Source organism: Macrosteles quadrilineatus, unplaced genomic scaffold, assembly GCF_028750875.1.
Source record: "Macrosteles quadrilineatus isolate MER2022 unplaced genomic scaffold, UCM_ALF_1.0 Scaffold_5__1_contigs__length_97177068, whole genome shotgun sequence".
Classification (NCBI taxonomy): domain Eukaryota; kingdom Metazoa; phylum Arthropoda; class Insecta; order Hemiptera; family Cicadellidae; genus Macrosteles; species Macrosteles quadrilineatus.
This window is the reverse complement of record NW_026542598.1, coordinates 75545546-75561002: the sequence shown is the minus strand read 5'-3', so window position 1 is coordinate 75561002 and position 15457 is coordinate 75545546. Positions and strand designations below refer to the sequence as shown.

General features: G+C 34.7%; 1 protein-coding gene across 1 annotated transcript in view; it reads left to right on the top strand.

Moving 5' to 3' along the window:
- LOC128995094 (uncharacterized) overlaps window positions 1–14627 on the top strand; it is a 176995-nt gene extending 162368 nt beyond the window's left edge. Inside the window, exon 5 of the mRNA XM_054419984.1 lies at window positions 12835–14627. Within this exon, the coding sequence (XP_054275959.1) occupies window positions 12835–13168 (334 nt within the window). The 3' untranslated portion in view covers window positions 13169–14627. The remainder of the gene's footprint in view (window positions 1–12834) is intronic.
- The last annotated feature ends 830 nt before the right edge of the window (window positions 14628–15457 follow it).

Sequence of the window (15457 nt, the reverse complement as noted above, 5' to 3'; positions counted from 1 at the left end):
TAAAAGTTTTATAGCTTTGTTAAGTTGTTTCTTTGACCAAAATCATTTAACAGCTCATCGATCAAGCACATCTGGGTTACTGTTCCGTTCAATGAAAATACCCTTTGCCTTATTTTGTAACTGGTTAGTTGCAGAAATACATGCCTAAATTTTATGGGTGGCCGAGTAACTATAGCCTTCAAATCTGAAGGTCGCTGGTTCGATATCAATCGAGAACAATTCAAGATTCAAATGTCATCAATCATTCGGCTATCAGTCAATGATGCTATCAAACAAAAGGTATATGTTATATACAAACAACAACATGAATTTGTACCGTTCCCTCGCAAAAACAAAATGCAAAAGACGTAGATACATAAACAAAATAAAAATACCCCACATAAATAAAACATTCAGAATACGGAGACATGACAACATTAATTGTTTCACAACATATACAAAAGTATACTACATTTGTGAAGCTTATTGTGGGCTACGATTAATTGTGCAACTATACGGTACACGAATACTAGAATAGACACGATACGAAACAGAAACATAAACAAATTATCTTACCTGCCCGAATTATGTGTAATTAACCCGAAAGTAAACATTATTTAACATTGCATTGGGCTCCACAACTAAACCATAATGTTAATGTTATTAGTATAGGATTCGGGCCATGAGCCATACCGCTCTCTAACATTCGTGATAACGACGGGGTTTAGGCGATGGTAATGCACATTCTACTTGTACACTTTGGTCACGACTAGATGCTGGCACGAGGTGTTGTACACTATAAGCGCACTGATACACTATACACTATACACTATAGCCTCGTCGTGAACCCTAAACACCGCCTCTCACGTTTATCTCACCTCGTGGGAATGACCACGGAACATTCACCTAAGGTCACGCGCTCCAGTTATCACGCTTTACACGGTTTGCTAAATTATTCCGGAACTACTTTAAAGTGATACGGATTTTTCCCACTCGGACGCTTGTCTCGGTTCGTTTCACACATTGCTTCGCTAGGCCTTGAAGTCGTGGTTATCACATAGCTGAAGGTTATTGGTCACTGACTGGATTTGAACCTTTAAGTCTCACCTTCACAGCCCAGGATGCATTTCTCTAGCCTGGAACAGTTTTACACATTACTTCAGGCAGTCCTAGAAGATCGCGGTATTATCACTCATTGTTGCCGCGCTTGATACAACCTAGTCGAACGATCAACGATTATATCATCTCTACACATCGTTGACGTCAATTGTAGGACTACTCTACTCGAATCAATTTCTCATTGACAAGTTGCCGTGTTTAGAAGACCTGTTCGGTCACATTCGATCTTCGTAGCTTTCTCCCCTTCCGCGGTTCGTTTCGCAACATTCCATAACCGCTTACCTCACCGCCAAAACACACCCACGAACCACTGGGCTACCGCGTCGGTACCGCTTGATATGCAGGCCTCGTAGCGGTAGTGTCCGCCCGATAAGTGGCGGTTACCGCGTGTTAATACAGCTGGTTACGAGATATGCGTTACGTGTGTAAAACGAGTTTTCTAAATACTCAATGTATTTGTTTTGTTTAAGTTTGCGTTACTAATTGTGTGCAACCTATTGGTGGTTTCTTTCGGTCATTATATCATTCAGATCGAGCTGGTATTGTGTTAGAGCACGGAGCTCAATATTTTACTTTACATGGTTTGACTCGTAAGATAATAATCATGAACTTTAATCCTCACATACAAACTGAACTGATACTGATAATACCTGAGGGGAAGATTACACTGCGACCTGTAACATCTATTATTGTGTCCCCCAAACTAGTCTCCAGTCTTTGCCTAGATAACCCAGCGGCAGAAGTTGGGAGAGGAAGAGAGCAGAGATAGAAAGATGAAGACCGTTGGCCCATGCTTGGGAAGAATAAGAAAAACATAAAATGAAAGGACAGACCCTGCCGAGTTGAAGAGTAGGGAGTCAGGGAGGCTGATTGCAATGGTTAGCCACCGGGCGATGGGATCGACAACCCCTACGCCGAAATCAATGCTAACATTTTTTTTATTTATGCAGTAACACCTGAAATACCATGACAAAAACTTAAAAGTCAAAAATCATTATATTTCTTGTCTTGCCAGGGAAAAACTAACTGCGTTCAAACAACTTCGAAATAGTATGTTATATACACTTGTATACATTATTTTCATTTAACATCAATAATTAAAGTTGTAAAAGTAACCTACGTAGCTATATCAAAACTCGTTTATATTGTTTTAAAAATAAAGTAATAATGGTGTGAATGAAGGAGATCACCGCGTAAATAAAATACAGTCGAGTAATCTCCTTAACGGCTACCACTGAGAGTATTTAGCTAGGTTGGTTTGAGTGTTGGGTTTTTATTTTAGCGTAGGAGTTGCCTTTGGATATTTGCATTTTACAATGCCACAATTGCTTCAATGTGGTTCACAATTCATATTCAGGTTAACTTGTTCAATTAAATTAATGTGTAGGGGTTGAAATTGTCGATTTCAGGTTCTTCCTTGAGTGCTTCCTTTTTTGTAGCTGCAAAACTTTCTAGCTTTCAGGTTTATACATATCGAGAGGGTAACTCAAACAAATATACACTTGGTGCATTTTTAACAGCAGGTTGAAATAGTAATAGCTTATAGATTGACAATATACTCCCTTAACGCTTTATCAACCTTATAGTCATAAACATACACAAATTACGTCACTGCCCTTAAAGTAAACGTTATTTTATTAATATTTAAATTGATTGGGGGTCCAAACCATCTGTTACAGCTCTGTAACAGTAACATCTGTCAATAGTGCAGTAAAAATAAGAGAAAAATTCCATAAACCTAAAAAAAAATTAGCACAACCGGGGAATTTGGTACAGATGTTGGGTGTACCTTCCTTTTGAACATACTAAAAGTCCCCTAAAATTGAAGCTGTGCTACGGCCGACATATTGGAAAATGGCGGCATATTTCTGTATTTTTCGCTATAGTGACTTTATTATTAGAGATACAGGAAAAAGCTAAATATACAAAATGTAGGTAATCTAAAAATACACATTTTTTGTACTTACCATCTTTCTCTAAACCCAACGGTTTTTGAGTTATTTGTTTATTAAGTATAGATAGTTTTTTCTATTTATCAAAAATAGGTGAAACACATGGAAATTGTCAATTACTTTCAAGGATTATGATAATTTATCCTATTTAGTTAAATATTGTGATACTATAAAATCTTAAAATTTAAGCTTATTTTATTAGTAAAACAACTCCGCCACAGCAAACCTGCAGACTCAGCAAATTTCCTTTTGATTGGATGTTTTATTAATTGTACTTAAATAAAATCAGATTCAACAGGTACCTAGGTTTGCTACTACAGGTAGGTTATTATAGTGTGTTTTTTTAGTAAAATATCAATAACTTAGTATAAAATAATTAATTTTCCAAGTTTGATCATAATAAATCTATAAACAAACAAACTGCAACAGTTAACTAATTCATAATAATAGCATGGTAGCTTAAGATTTACAATTTACAAATTTAAATATACAAATTTTTGTTGTGTTTACTAAAAATATAGCGATTATTCGTCACGATTCGAATACTAACCGAAGGGGTTTTCAAAAGGAGATGAAGCAAGTAATTTAAGTACTGTAATATTAACTCGTACCAAGTATCGGAAATATTGTATGGAGTGAGGAAATCAACCATATTTTGTAAACTATGCATTAGTCATATTAATATTTTATACTCATTTGTACCCATTTAATAAATTAACATTTTAATATTGTTATGGCACTACCACTATCACTCTGATATCAACTAAGTGGGATGAATAATTGTCGTAAACCTTGAAAGTAACCGTCGATTGCGATGGGTTTCACCGATTTTTGATAAATAAAACTAACTATACCATGCTTAATTAGTCACCAACATGAACTAGACACGAAAAACACCCTTCCAAATTTACAATGGGATGTCAAGTATAGTTAGTTAGTGTGGTGGTGCCATCAAAATACTAAAATGTTAACTATTAAATGGATAAAAAATAAGATAAAATATTAATATGACTATTGCGTACTTTACAAAATACGGTAGATTACCTTACTGCATACAATATTTTCGTTGCTTGGTACGAATTAATATTACTTAAATAACAGGCTCCATCTCCTTTTGAAAACCCATTTGGTTAATATTCTAATCGTGACGAATAATCACCATCTTTTTAGTAAACACAACCAAAATTTGTATATTCAAATTTGTTTATTGTAAATTTAAAACTCCCATGCTATTCTTATGAATTAGTTAACTGTTGCAGTTTGCTTGTTTATAGATATATTTTGATCAAACTTGGAAAATTAGTTATTTTATAGTAAGGTATTGATATAAAAAAAAAACACTATAATAACCTTCCTGTAGCAGCAAACCTAGGTACCTGTTGAACCTAGTTTTATTTATATACATTTTTTAATAAAACATCCAATCAAATGGAAATTTGCTGAGTCTGCAGGTTTGCTGTGGCGGAGTTGTTTTACTAATAAAATAAGCTTAAATTTTTAGATTTTATAGTATCACACTATTTAACTAAATAGGATAAATTATCATAATCCTTGAAAGTAACGGTCAATTTCCATGTGTTTCGCCTATTTTTGATAAATAGAAAAAACTAAATATACTTAATAACAAAAAACTCAAAAATCGTTGGGTTTAGAGAAAGATGGTAAATACAAAAAATGTGTATTTTTAGATGACCTACATTTTGTATACTTAGCTTTTTCCTGTATCTCTAATAATAAAGTCACTATAGCGAAAAATACAGAAATATGCCGCCATTTTCCAATATAGCGGCCGTAGCACAGCTTCAATTTTAGGGGACTTTTAGTATGTTCAAAAGGACGGTACACCCAACATCTGTACCAAATTCCCCGGTTGTGCTAATTTTTTTTTTGGGTCAAAACATATTTTTACTGTACTATTACTATAGACTTTCGGGTCAGTGACGTAATTTGTTCATGTTTATGATCCAGACCGTTTCATTTCCAATATTCGTTGGGTTGGGAGTAGGTTATCCATACCCATGCCATGAGCCGATGCTTGCTTTTACAGTCCAATACATTGGGCAGATGTCACTTGATGGCTCAACATAAACCAGCTGTTCGGACACACCTGTTGCGAGCTACAGTTTAGGCGGGAACTAAACTCTTTTACCGTTTACCAAGAGGGAAGTGTTCTGGAACCATTGACTATGGATAAAACTAGACATTGCATTTCCACGTAAAAGATGTAACAAAATTTAGACTAAAAATGAACGTCACTCACAGACGGCGCTGAGGGAACTAAAGTTTTGCATTTATTAGCTTGTTCTTATCAACTTGGATTGTTGTAAATTCGTGCATCCTTTTGAGCGAAAACGGTCCAAAATCATTTGGTCGAAGAAGAAGAAGAAGAAGAATCAGGCAAAATCAGTAATGAGCTGCAATATTCCCGTCACGTTTAGACCTTTAAATGTCAACGCGACCTTCAAAGTTCACGGTATTGTTGGAGTGTCTTGTGCATTGTTTATTGTTTAGTATTGATGCTACTTGCTCGTACGATAATGATGTTAAGGCCGAATCTACGTCACGGTGATTCGTGTGAAAATGTAGCTACAGTATCATGATGTTTATTGTTTACACAGTTCCTTCTATACTTCCCAAGTGACTTTTGACTTCTTTTGCGTCTTTCAGCGTTCGCTCTGTCTGTAACCTTTTACACAAAATCTTTGAACATGGATATGGTTATTTTAGTATGTAGTATAGAAATTCGACCTTTGTATCGAGAAAGTATTCTTGTAAAATTTAAATCTTTATATCTCCCAGCAACTGGAAATAAAAATGATGATGATTACTAAACTGGCTACGGTTGGTTTATTTTGATGCGTCTATCGTATAGGACATAAATATTAAATTATTTATAAAGCCAGTCTGATACAATTTAAACTTATTCTTTTCGAGGTCTCAGTATCAACCTTCCCTCTATCGAAAGCGTTCGTCAGGCTCAACAAAAAAACAAAAAAAAAAAAATTGTGAGCTTTTGATAGATCCGCTCTGATCTTACATATTGATTAATTAACCCAACTTTTCCTTTTTGAATCCTATATATGCCCCAGTTTTAGTACATTCAGCCTAGCGTTATTTAACGTCACTGGAATAAGTAACGTTTTGTAAGAAAACTGTCCATACTGTCTGTGTTCCTATCCATCTTTGTCCTTTTGTTAAAAAAACATCATTAATTAAATGCTAAATGGTAAATGACACAGAAAATGTGCCTCTAGGAATTGAATCAGCAACCTTCATATTTGAAGGCGAGCATTACCACTTAGTTGCATTATTTTATTTAAAAATTCTTGTACAATGGTAATGATTTCACACCAATTCTAACATGTAAAATCAATATTGATACTCTATCGTATTTATTTTAAATTTAACATTTATTTGATAAACAAGCTCCCTCCAGAAGTGTTTTCTCTTTCAAGTCAAGCAGACGTACAAGACTCATTAAACATACAAGCGAGCCCTTACAACGGCGGAAGCCACATTGACATTGTAAATGGAATCTTAAGACGCTTTGTATGCAAGCCCTCTCCGGGCGCAGTTTGGAATTTGTTAAGAATGTGTGTTACTGAAATATAGAGGGGTAAGTGGTCCACTACCCCATAAAATAATGTTGGTAAATAAGGCCAAAATGAGCATAAGAAGTATATTTAGATCGTATTCCATATTTTGCCATATAAGGTTCCAAAATATATATTATTTAATCAAGAACAAGTGATTAGGTAGGCCTAATTTTCCCTACATATTTGATTAAAAACGTTGCTGATCAATTGTTAATCTAACTCCAGCCAGATGTAAGCATTGATAATGTGTATCATCCTACGGTCAAATATAAAGCTTGTTTTTTATGGTTTCAAATCCATTAACATTGCAATGTGGCGCCAACGACTTAGTTTGTCTCTTAGATTGAATAGGGCGGGTATTAATTGCGCCTACTGACCTGAGTCGGGTAGTCGGGTATTCCTGAATTGCGCCAACTACTCCAGGGAGCCACCCGATACGTTCCTTAACAAGCTAAGCGGCGGCCGTCTTTGACTGTATAAATTGAGTAGGTTAGGTAAGGTTAGGTTAGGATGACATGTAAACAAGGACATTCGTTCTGTCGGCAACTCAACCCTACCTGGCTCGGGCTTGGTGCAGCTAAGGAACATTTTTTGGGACCCTTTGAAGGCTTGGCGCAATTAAGGAACTCTTTGGCGCAACTAATGGACGACCATTGAATATTAGCGCGTGCTTTGTTATTTGATGAAAACATCAACCGACAAACAGGATTTGACACATTAATATTTGTTCGCAGTAGTTTTTAAATGTAATAGCAAGCTAACTATTTATATTAGGCTACTACCCTACTACCCTGTTAGGTAAAAGAATTCATCGACGTAATTCAGTAACCTGATTGGACATGATCATACCAAAAATTACCTTTAAAATGTAGCCTGTTGCATATGATGTAAGTTGGTTGCATTCGTCCCCTAGAGGGTAGCGAAGTCACGTCAAATTGACATTGCAACCGTTTATATTACTTCGTCTGATGAATAATTAACCCACAAATTAAGCCTGGGCACATAACTGAGGGAACTGTTGGAATGTACTATTGCAATTAGCATACAACTTGGTGTTTGGTTTTGGGTTTCCTTTCACTATTTTTTACAATTTAAATCATGCTTGGTCATTTATAACAAAAATAATTGACTGAAGTTACTCAACGAAGTGAATAACATTTTGTATCCAAAAAATTCCTACTTGTTTATTATTTTAATAATAATATTAATAATAATAATAATAATATTTTCAACCTTTGGTTTTTGGAAAGTACTTAAGAAGCTGTCCTACTGTACGTTGCATGAGAGAAGTTAGAGGAATAAAAATATAAATTTAAGTAGGTGTATTAGTTTGCATTGGATACGGAAAGTAGTCTTTTCAACTAGTTGTGTAAATTAGGTTTATGAATGTCACGTCTGGTTCCATTTGAATTCGCTTCTACAAGCTAAATGTGTTTCTCTTATTTTAGAGTAAACTTTACAGTAAGATTATCTGTTTCCTTTTTCATTCAAATACCAGAAGAAGAGAAAATCGTTTAGGTTTGTTGTAACTTTAAGCTGTTGAAAATGACGCTAAGCCTTGCAATTATTAACGTTTAACCTTTTTCGGACATAAATATTCTTTAAATTTATCTTCAGCTTATCCATCAGAAATATAAATACATAGGGGTGATGTTTAATCCATCTGAGTTACTAACGCGTCATTTTGTATTATAACCAAAAGGTAAACAGACAAATTGTAAAATTTACTCAATAATAACAGAAACAAAATTTAGACATCGAAGTTCACCAACATGAAACTCACATAAAACAAGTTTGAATTTTACAATAGTCAACTTGGGCTACTCAAAGTCACTGTTTTAACCTTGCATTGTTGTGCATGCAACCCTGCATTGTTATCTGTTAATTAAGTATAACAACTACGGACGAGTACCATTTAACTGTCCAAATCAATGAAGCTTCTCTGTCCGTGCCACTGATCCGAATATAATCCGTTGATCGCGCTGTGTACTGCCATCATTGGCCAGCCAATCTCTCATATTTGTTTGAATGAAACTCGATGTTTAATCATTTCCCTGAAATGTACATTCTATTCCTAAATAAAAGCCAATTCGCCAGCCATTTAACTTGTACATTTAGGCTAAATAAATTTGTATCTGTTGCAGCAACCCTGGGTGCACTATTTTTATCACTAAAGTCACTACTGCTCATTTATACCGTGATAGTGAATACTTTACCTTTAACAGATCACCTCATATAAGTGTAGTCCATGTCTATGATAACAGAAAATTTGGACACCGGTTTTAAATAAGGAAGGAAAAAGTTTTTTTTTTCAAATGAGACCCGAACGTGTACTTGAGTCAAGGGTTTCTACGTTGAATGGTTTGTGAGTAGAATAGGAACCCCGCTGTGGTGTTCTGTGTAGGCGTATTTCACTAACGGCACTGGCCATTACAAGGCCAGACGTTCTCCGGTTCACCGTTGTGTTGTCGGTTTGGCAGCGGAAGTCGTCGATGTAGATTGTAGACGGTAGACGGTTTTTGGAACGGCTAACGGACACAGTTATATCTGGAGGTAGCATAGCTGGTGTTAATAAAATCTAATACAATGTCAGACTCCTTATTGACGTGAGAACTTTTTAGGAGATACGCCTCTATCCATAGGCTGATTTATTGATTTTTAAAATTTGTTCAAAAGTTACATTTTTTGGATTTAGGATATTATTCTGAACATTTGTATGCAATTTTATGTCAATCTGTCAATATTTTTACAATAGAAAAGTCTAATTGCACAATTCAAAGTTAATGCTATTTACAGATTGACTGTAGCTCAACGGAGCCGCCTCACTATTGAGCTGCTGACCTACATACAGTAAAGTATACACACACACTCCATTGTTCTATGTTATCGCGTGTCATGGCTTGTGTGTGTTTAGTACTCAACTCTCACAGTCGTGCAAGAATGTTCTTTGATATGAACAAGTGAACGTGATTTGAAATAAATATCGTATCGTCGACGTTCTTTCGTCAGAAAACCTGCAGCTAATAGACTGTTAATACGCACTTGTCGGTTGAAGATGGTAAAATATAATGACCAAGGTAGTTGTCGGCTCTACCCTGAATTTGAAGAACCTCGATAACAAGACTCATGGGGATTTGAATAAGACTTGTTATCAAGGTTGACTTTTCATCGATGTATAACATGTGATTAGGGGTAAAATAATTCAAGGGGATTTGAAAATGACACTTGTTTTGAGGGTGACTTGTTATCGAGGGCCTTGCTATGGAAGTTCCACTGTAGTAGGTTTTTGATGGTATAAAATTAGACCCATATGTCCAAGAATATTGGGATTATGGTCTGGCAAAAAAAGATGATCTTAGTCAGTTCTTAAACTGCAAATATCATTTTACTCCACTTCTATTCTTCCAGTTCATTCCTATTCAGTTTGAAATATACAGTAATAGTATACACAAAGCACGTTGTTTTCCAAGAATTGGTTAAGTTGTTCCCGTCCAATACTCGGGCATTTCATTAATATTGGACAATTATAAAAGTGATTTACTTTTCTTGCGTGTTTTTATTTGAACCTCACATATTTTTAACTTTTAGGGTAGGCATAGATGAGAAGCAGACAAGTTATCCATTACGTTCCCAGCTTTCATGACCTCAAAAGAATTTTTACTTTCGAGAATTGTCGGAAGTTAGCAAATGTTGTCAATTTCGTGTTAATCGAGACATTGACTGCACAGTGTACAACGAAAGTGTAGAGTAGACTTGCAGACGGTCACTGCTATATATACCTCGCTATGTACATGCACGTCCGCCAGGATAATAATAGCCGTGATGTGTTCAATTGCGGTGGGAACTTCCCTGCCCTTGACTGCCACACGACAAGATTGATGCTCTGACTGTAGGCATTGATTATATATACATTTGAATGTATATAAACTTTGTATAGTCAGTGTTGGTCACCTCGTCAGTGATGGAATGGGATGTCAGTGTAAATAAATGCATGAAATTTGTGGAAATTAGCGTTTCTTACCTGTTAGGAAAACTTGCAATGATGCAATAACCTAAGAATGGTGAAATCTTGGTCTTCAGAATATTACGCGACATTAAATTTGCGAGAATTTTGACCGAACGTCGGTCAGTATTTTGCAGTCTTTAGTCCGGGAAGCCTTACTTTTATTTAAGAAATGACCCAACACATTACATCATTTGTTTTAAATCTTACAATGTTGGTGGTAAAGGAAGGACTTCTTGTATTGTACGATTAATCTTGGATGCCTCCTCGATAAGTCCAAAGCTATGTTTTTAACTTCACTTTATATGTGAGGATACAGTTTACACCCTATAGAAAATCAGAGGAAAAGTATTAGCCAATTCAATATAGTTTTGTTTGGTTGATATGCTATAAAATAAGTTATTTGTCTATCATAAATTGACTCGATGGTTATAATAGTCCGTAAACACCTTCAACAACATGGTTACGGTACTGTAAAAATTGTTTTTCCGTTGCCTATTTCTTTCTCCAACCTTTTGATGGTGTGGAGTGGATCACTCTCCAAGATGGCGTGGAAAGTGGAAAGATGAATAGAAGGGTTTTTTAAAATATTATGCGGTTCCGGTTGTCTTCGTCTAAATTTCAAATGAACATTATAAGCTACAAATATAGGATCCTTTCATTCTAAATATATTCTTATACATTTATTTTATCTACAAATGTCGAATCTGAGCGTATTTCAAAACGCCTTCAAAAACCGAGATGCAATATTGGTACATATATGTGTCCAATTTGCTGCTGGGATTCCACAACGTATTTTCAAAAGCAATATAAATTTCAGTACTGTACAGTAGTTAATTATAATATTTTGTTGATTTAATTTTTTTTATATAATATTTTACCTAACAAAGGACAAAAAGTACTTTCGGTGGGTACAAAAAATGTTTTATAAACATAAAACTTACAGTCCAGGGCCTTAAACTTTAGTTGTTTATTGCTACAGTATACAGTGTACAACAACTTTAAAATATCTATCGGCTGGTAGGGACATAAGTTCCTAAAAAGCTTAAATGTAAAACTAATTATTGTAATAAATAGTATTTAAAGAAACGCATAGTCAAATTTACTCTTTTATCAAATATATGATCGGTCATACATAGTTATACAAATATTTTACTTGTTATCAAATTTTCTGTTAAAATATTTAATTTCTAACTTTATATTTTTTTATGTAGCTGTTTACAAATTTACAAAGTACTAAATAATTTATGAATTAATGTATATACAATATTCTTGATTGACTACAAAAATCAACTTTGCAAAATACCAGAACCAAAAGAAACCCTTCAAGTACAGTAATGTTTAGCCTGTTAGCAGTTGAAGCAAGTAAACAGAAATATACTTGAAATTTACATTAACTTGATACTAGTTTGTCAACTTAACTTGTTTATGAATGTGACAATAACATTGTCTTAATATACAGGGTTAAGCAAATGTGTGGATACCCGCTCATAGCTTTGCAATGAGTTGAACCAGGAACACTAAACTCTGCACACTTTTACATGTTATAAAAGGGCACTTTTTGGTTGGTATCAAAATTTTACCTGGGACTCCAAAAAGAGGTATTTTGGGATCAGTACAAACATGTTAAATTTAAACCCCCCATCGGGTGACACATACTTTTAGAAGAGTGTCAGTGAAATCTAGAATTCTTAATTTCAATCAAGTATGGACAATGAACATTGTGGTAATTTAATGATGAATTGCAAAATTTAACAACCCCATTAGGGGTGAGATCTCTCAGGAAAATAAAAATTAAATTGAACGTCATTTTACTTTGCCTTCTTTGATTTTCTTGATCCTTACATACTGGTCAATTTGGATGGGAAAATTTAAGGTTGGAAGAGACTTTTGACTTCTTTTAATATTTATCGTTGTAGACACACCTAGCTCAGAAAAAATGAAATAGCGTTCACAAATTTGAAAAAGCTTTTAGGGTGGAACAAGTGTGGAGCTTGCCCAAGTTTGGTCATGGCAACACAAGTTTGATGCTATGTAACACAAAAACCAAGATATTTCCAACCTGTGTAAAAGTTTACCTTATTTATCTAAATTTTATATTAGTTCCATTTATCTATACATGCTACTTGATATAATAAAATGTTATTTACCTATCCTATCCTTATAAGAGCTGTTTGTGTTTCAGTACGGATAGTGGATGGGACAACCCGTTCCGGCCGGACGGAGATCTCTCAAGAGAGGCAGACGAGATCGTCGAGTTGATAAAGGGCGGAAAACCCATCACACCGACGCCAGGGAGTGTAGCGCCGCCTCTACCTTCTGTGGACGTCGCGCCACTCGGCGCCGCCCCCACATCACCCAAGGGCGCCAACGGCACCACTCCCAGCAAACCTGTGAGCACCGGGGCGCCGGGGGCGGTGGAGCTCCAGCGAGCTACGGTCTCCCCAAGTGACGCCAGCCAAGTAGAACATGTGGTTCTGAAGAAGAAGCCCAAGTGTCGATGCTGTGTGATACAGTAACAAACCGACTGATCCGTGGACCATGGTGCATATTGAGTGAGCGAACAGTGATAGCAATCTTTGCGATGATCCAAAATTTTTCAAAAAAATGTTTAGAAGTGGATGAAAGATAAAATTTACTTAACGAGTTGAAAACCTTAATCTGTGCGGGAAAGTTCCGATCTGGATTTAAATTGTGAGAATACTAAAACTAGTCAATTCGGCAGTGACATGCTGTGAGTGTTCTTCAAATAGGGTTCAAATCCGCTTAACTGCGCCATAGGCCTAGTTTAGAGTTATGTGCAGTGGTTTAAAAATCTGTGTTCAACTATATTTTATGTTTTAACTGTTGTGATACTACTTTCCGTTGCGTAGTTTAAAACTTTATAACAATTATTTTAGTTTACTTATTTTCTTTTTATGATCATTGTTGGTTTGCTGCTTCATGTGAGAGATCAAATGATTATACCGTAACCTGAGAGTTTATCCGAATAAATCGAGTATTTTTATATCACTTAACAAGCTGTTGTATTTGTCAGATAGAAGTATTTGTCTTTTACTGCTACTGCTTTGTCAGCTAACAGGTAGAGAACTCAAAGTTTGACTTGTCTTTTTATTCCATGTGATATTTATATTGTAATGTGATAAGTCATTAGAATATCTCTGCCCAAACACTGCACATACTCTCCTCACTGCATCTGGTCGGTGCGTTTAGTCAACCAACGACTATCATTGTTAGGTTTTGTTTAGTATCGCCTAAGTAAGTGTAATTAACAAATTTATATTGTCGATCGATCATTACCATTTTAGCCTTTTTATATTTTTAAGGATGTAAGTAGCTCTGCAACGCTGCATTGTCAGTAGGAAAGTAGGAATTGTGTATTTTCAATACAAGGTATGAATGTGAACAGCCTTAATCCAGTATTATTGATTTCATAAGGGTTATTTTTTAATTTACGCTACTACCTGAAAGGCAGTTTTTAACTTTAGTTTTTAACTCAAGATTATTTTGTTGAAAAAATATTATTATGACGATTAAATCTGAAGTACAAACTGTAATCTTGTTGATACAGAATCTTTATTTTAAAATTACAAAGCTGGAGAAATGTTTTGTTTGTACAAAATTTTAAATATATATTTATAAATTTGTGTACATATTGTATGTAAACTATCGCTATAAAAATTATAACTTTAATTTATTCAAACAATCATTATACAGCCTGTCAAGATGTGTAATTTTTGTAGCTTTTCCTTGGTTTCTTAAAGTTATTGATGTGTATATATATTTTAACCTCGATGATTGTAGTTGATATGCCTATCGGTCAAGTTACGATTGTATTATCTATCGCTAGATTATTCTTTATATTGACTAATACTTATGATTATGTTCGAGAAATCGCGTGTATCATGGTGCGTAACATGTTATTATCCTAAGCATTATTTTATATTATGTGTAAATAGTAAAACTTATTGAACCATCCTTTTTTAGTTTTTTAATCACCTCTTAATCACAAACTCCTTAAAAAAACTAGATGCAAGTGCATCGGCCATCTAGGTCTATATTTTATATTGTGTTTCTTCATTAAAACCCTTTGTAGTTGAATGGCGAGTATAGGTCGCCCCCTGCCATTTTCCTAAACGATAAAAAATGGCAACCTACCTATACTAAAAAAAAAATCAACAAATTTGACCTTTGCGGTTGAATGCGGGTATAGGTCGCCACATGCCATTATCCCGAATTCTCAAATGGCGACTTACACTCGCAAAAAAAGGGAAAAAAATTGATCTCAATGGGTTTTAATAATATTTGTTTCACTTTAAGTTATTTTTTATGAATAATTTTTAGCAAAACCAATTTCTCGCCTATTTGTTGGGTAGGAAATTGAACTATACAGTATAAATCCACAGATTTTTTTTTTAAATTAATGCAGTGTTACTTACATAACATGAATATTACTTTTATTTAAAACTACAAGCTAATAAATGCTAGCCAGTAACATTGGTGCTTTGGATTGTTTATCAGCCATGAAAATTACTTAAGAAACTTTTAAATCTGAATCCAGATTGCGAATGATCACAAATGAGTGTGCTGATATTGACTAAATAAATAGTTTTATCTACACTAATTTTAGAGTAAACTAGGCAATGATTTAGTCACAATAATTAATTATGAAACTAATGAAAATGCCACAACCAATTATAGTAAATAAGCACACTTGACATATACCTGAAAGAAACATTCTTTGGCTTCAGCTTATCTATAATGTGAAAAACAGACCTTATAGATGGTAAAAAGCGTAAATTTTGTAT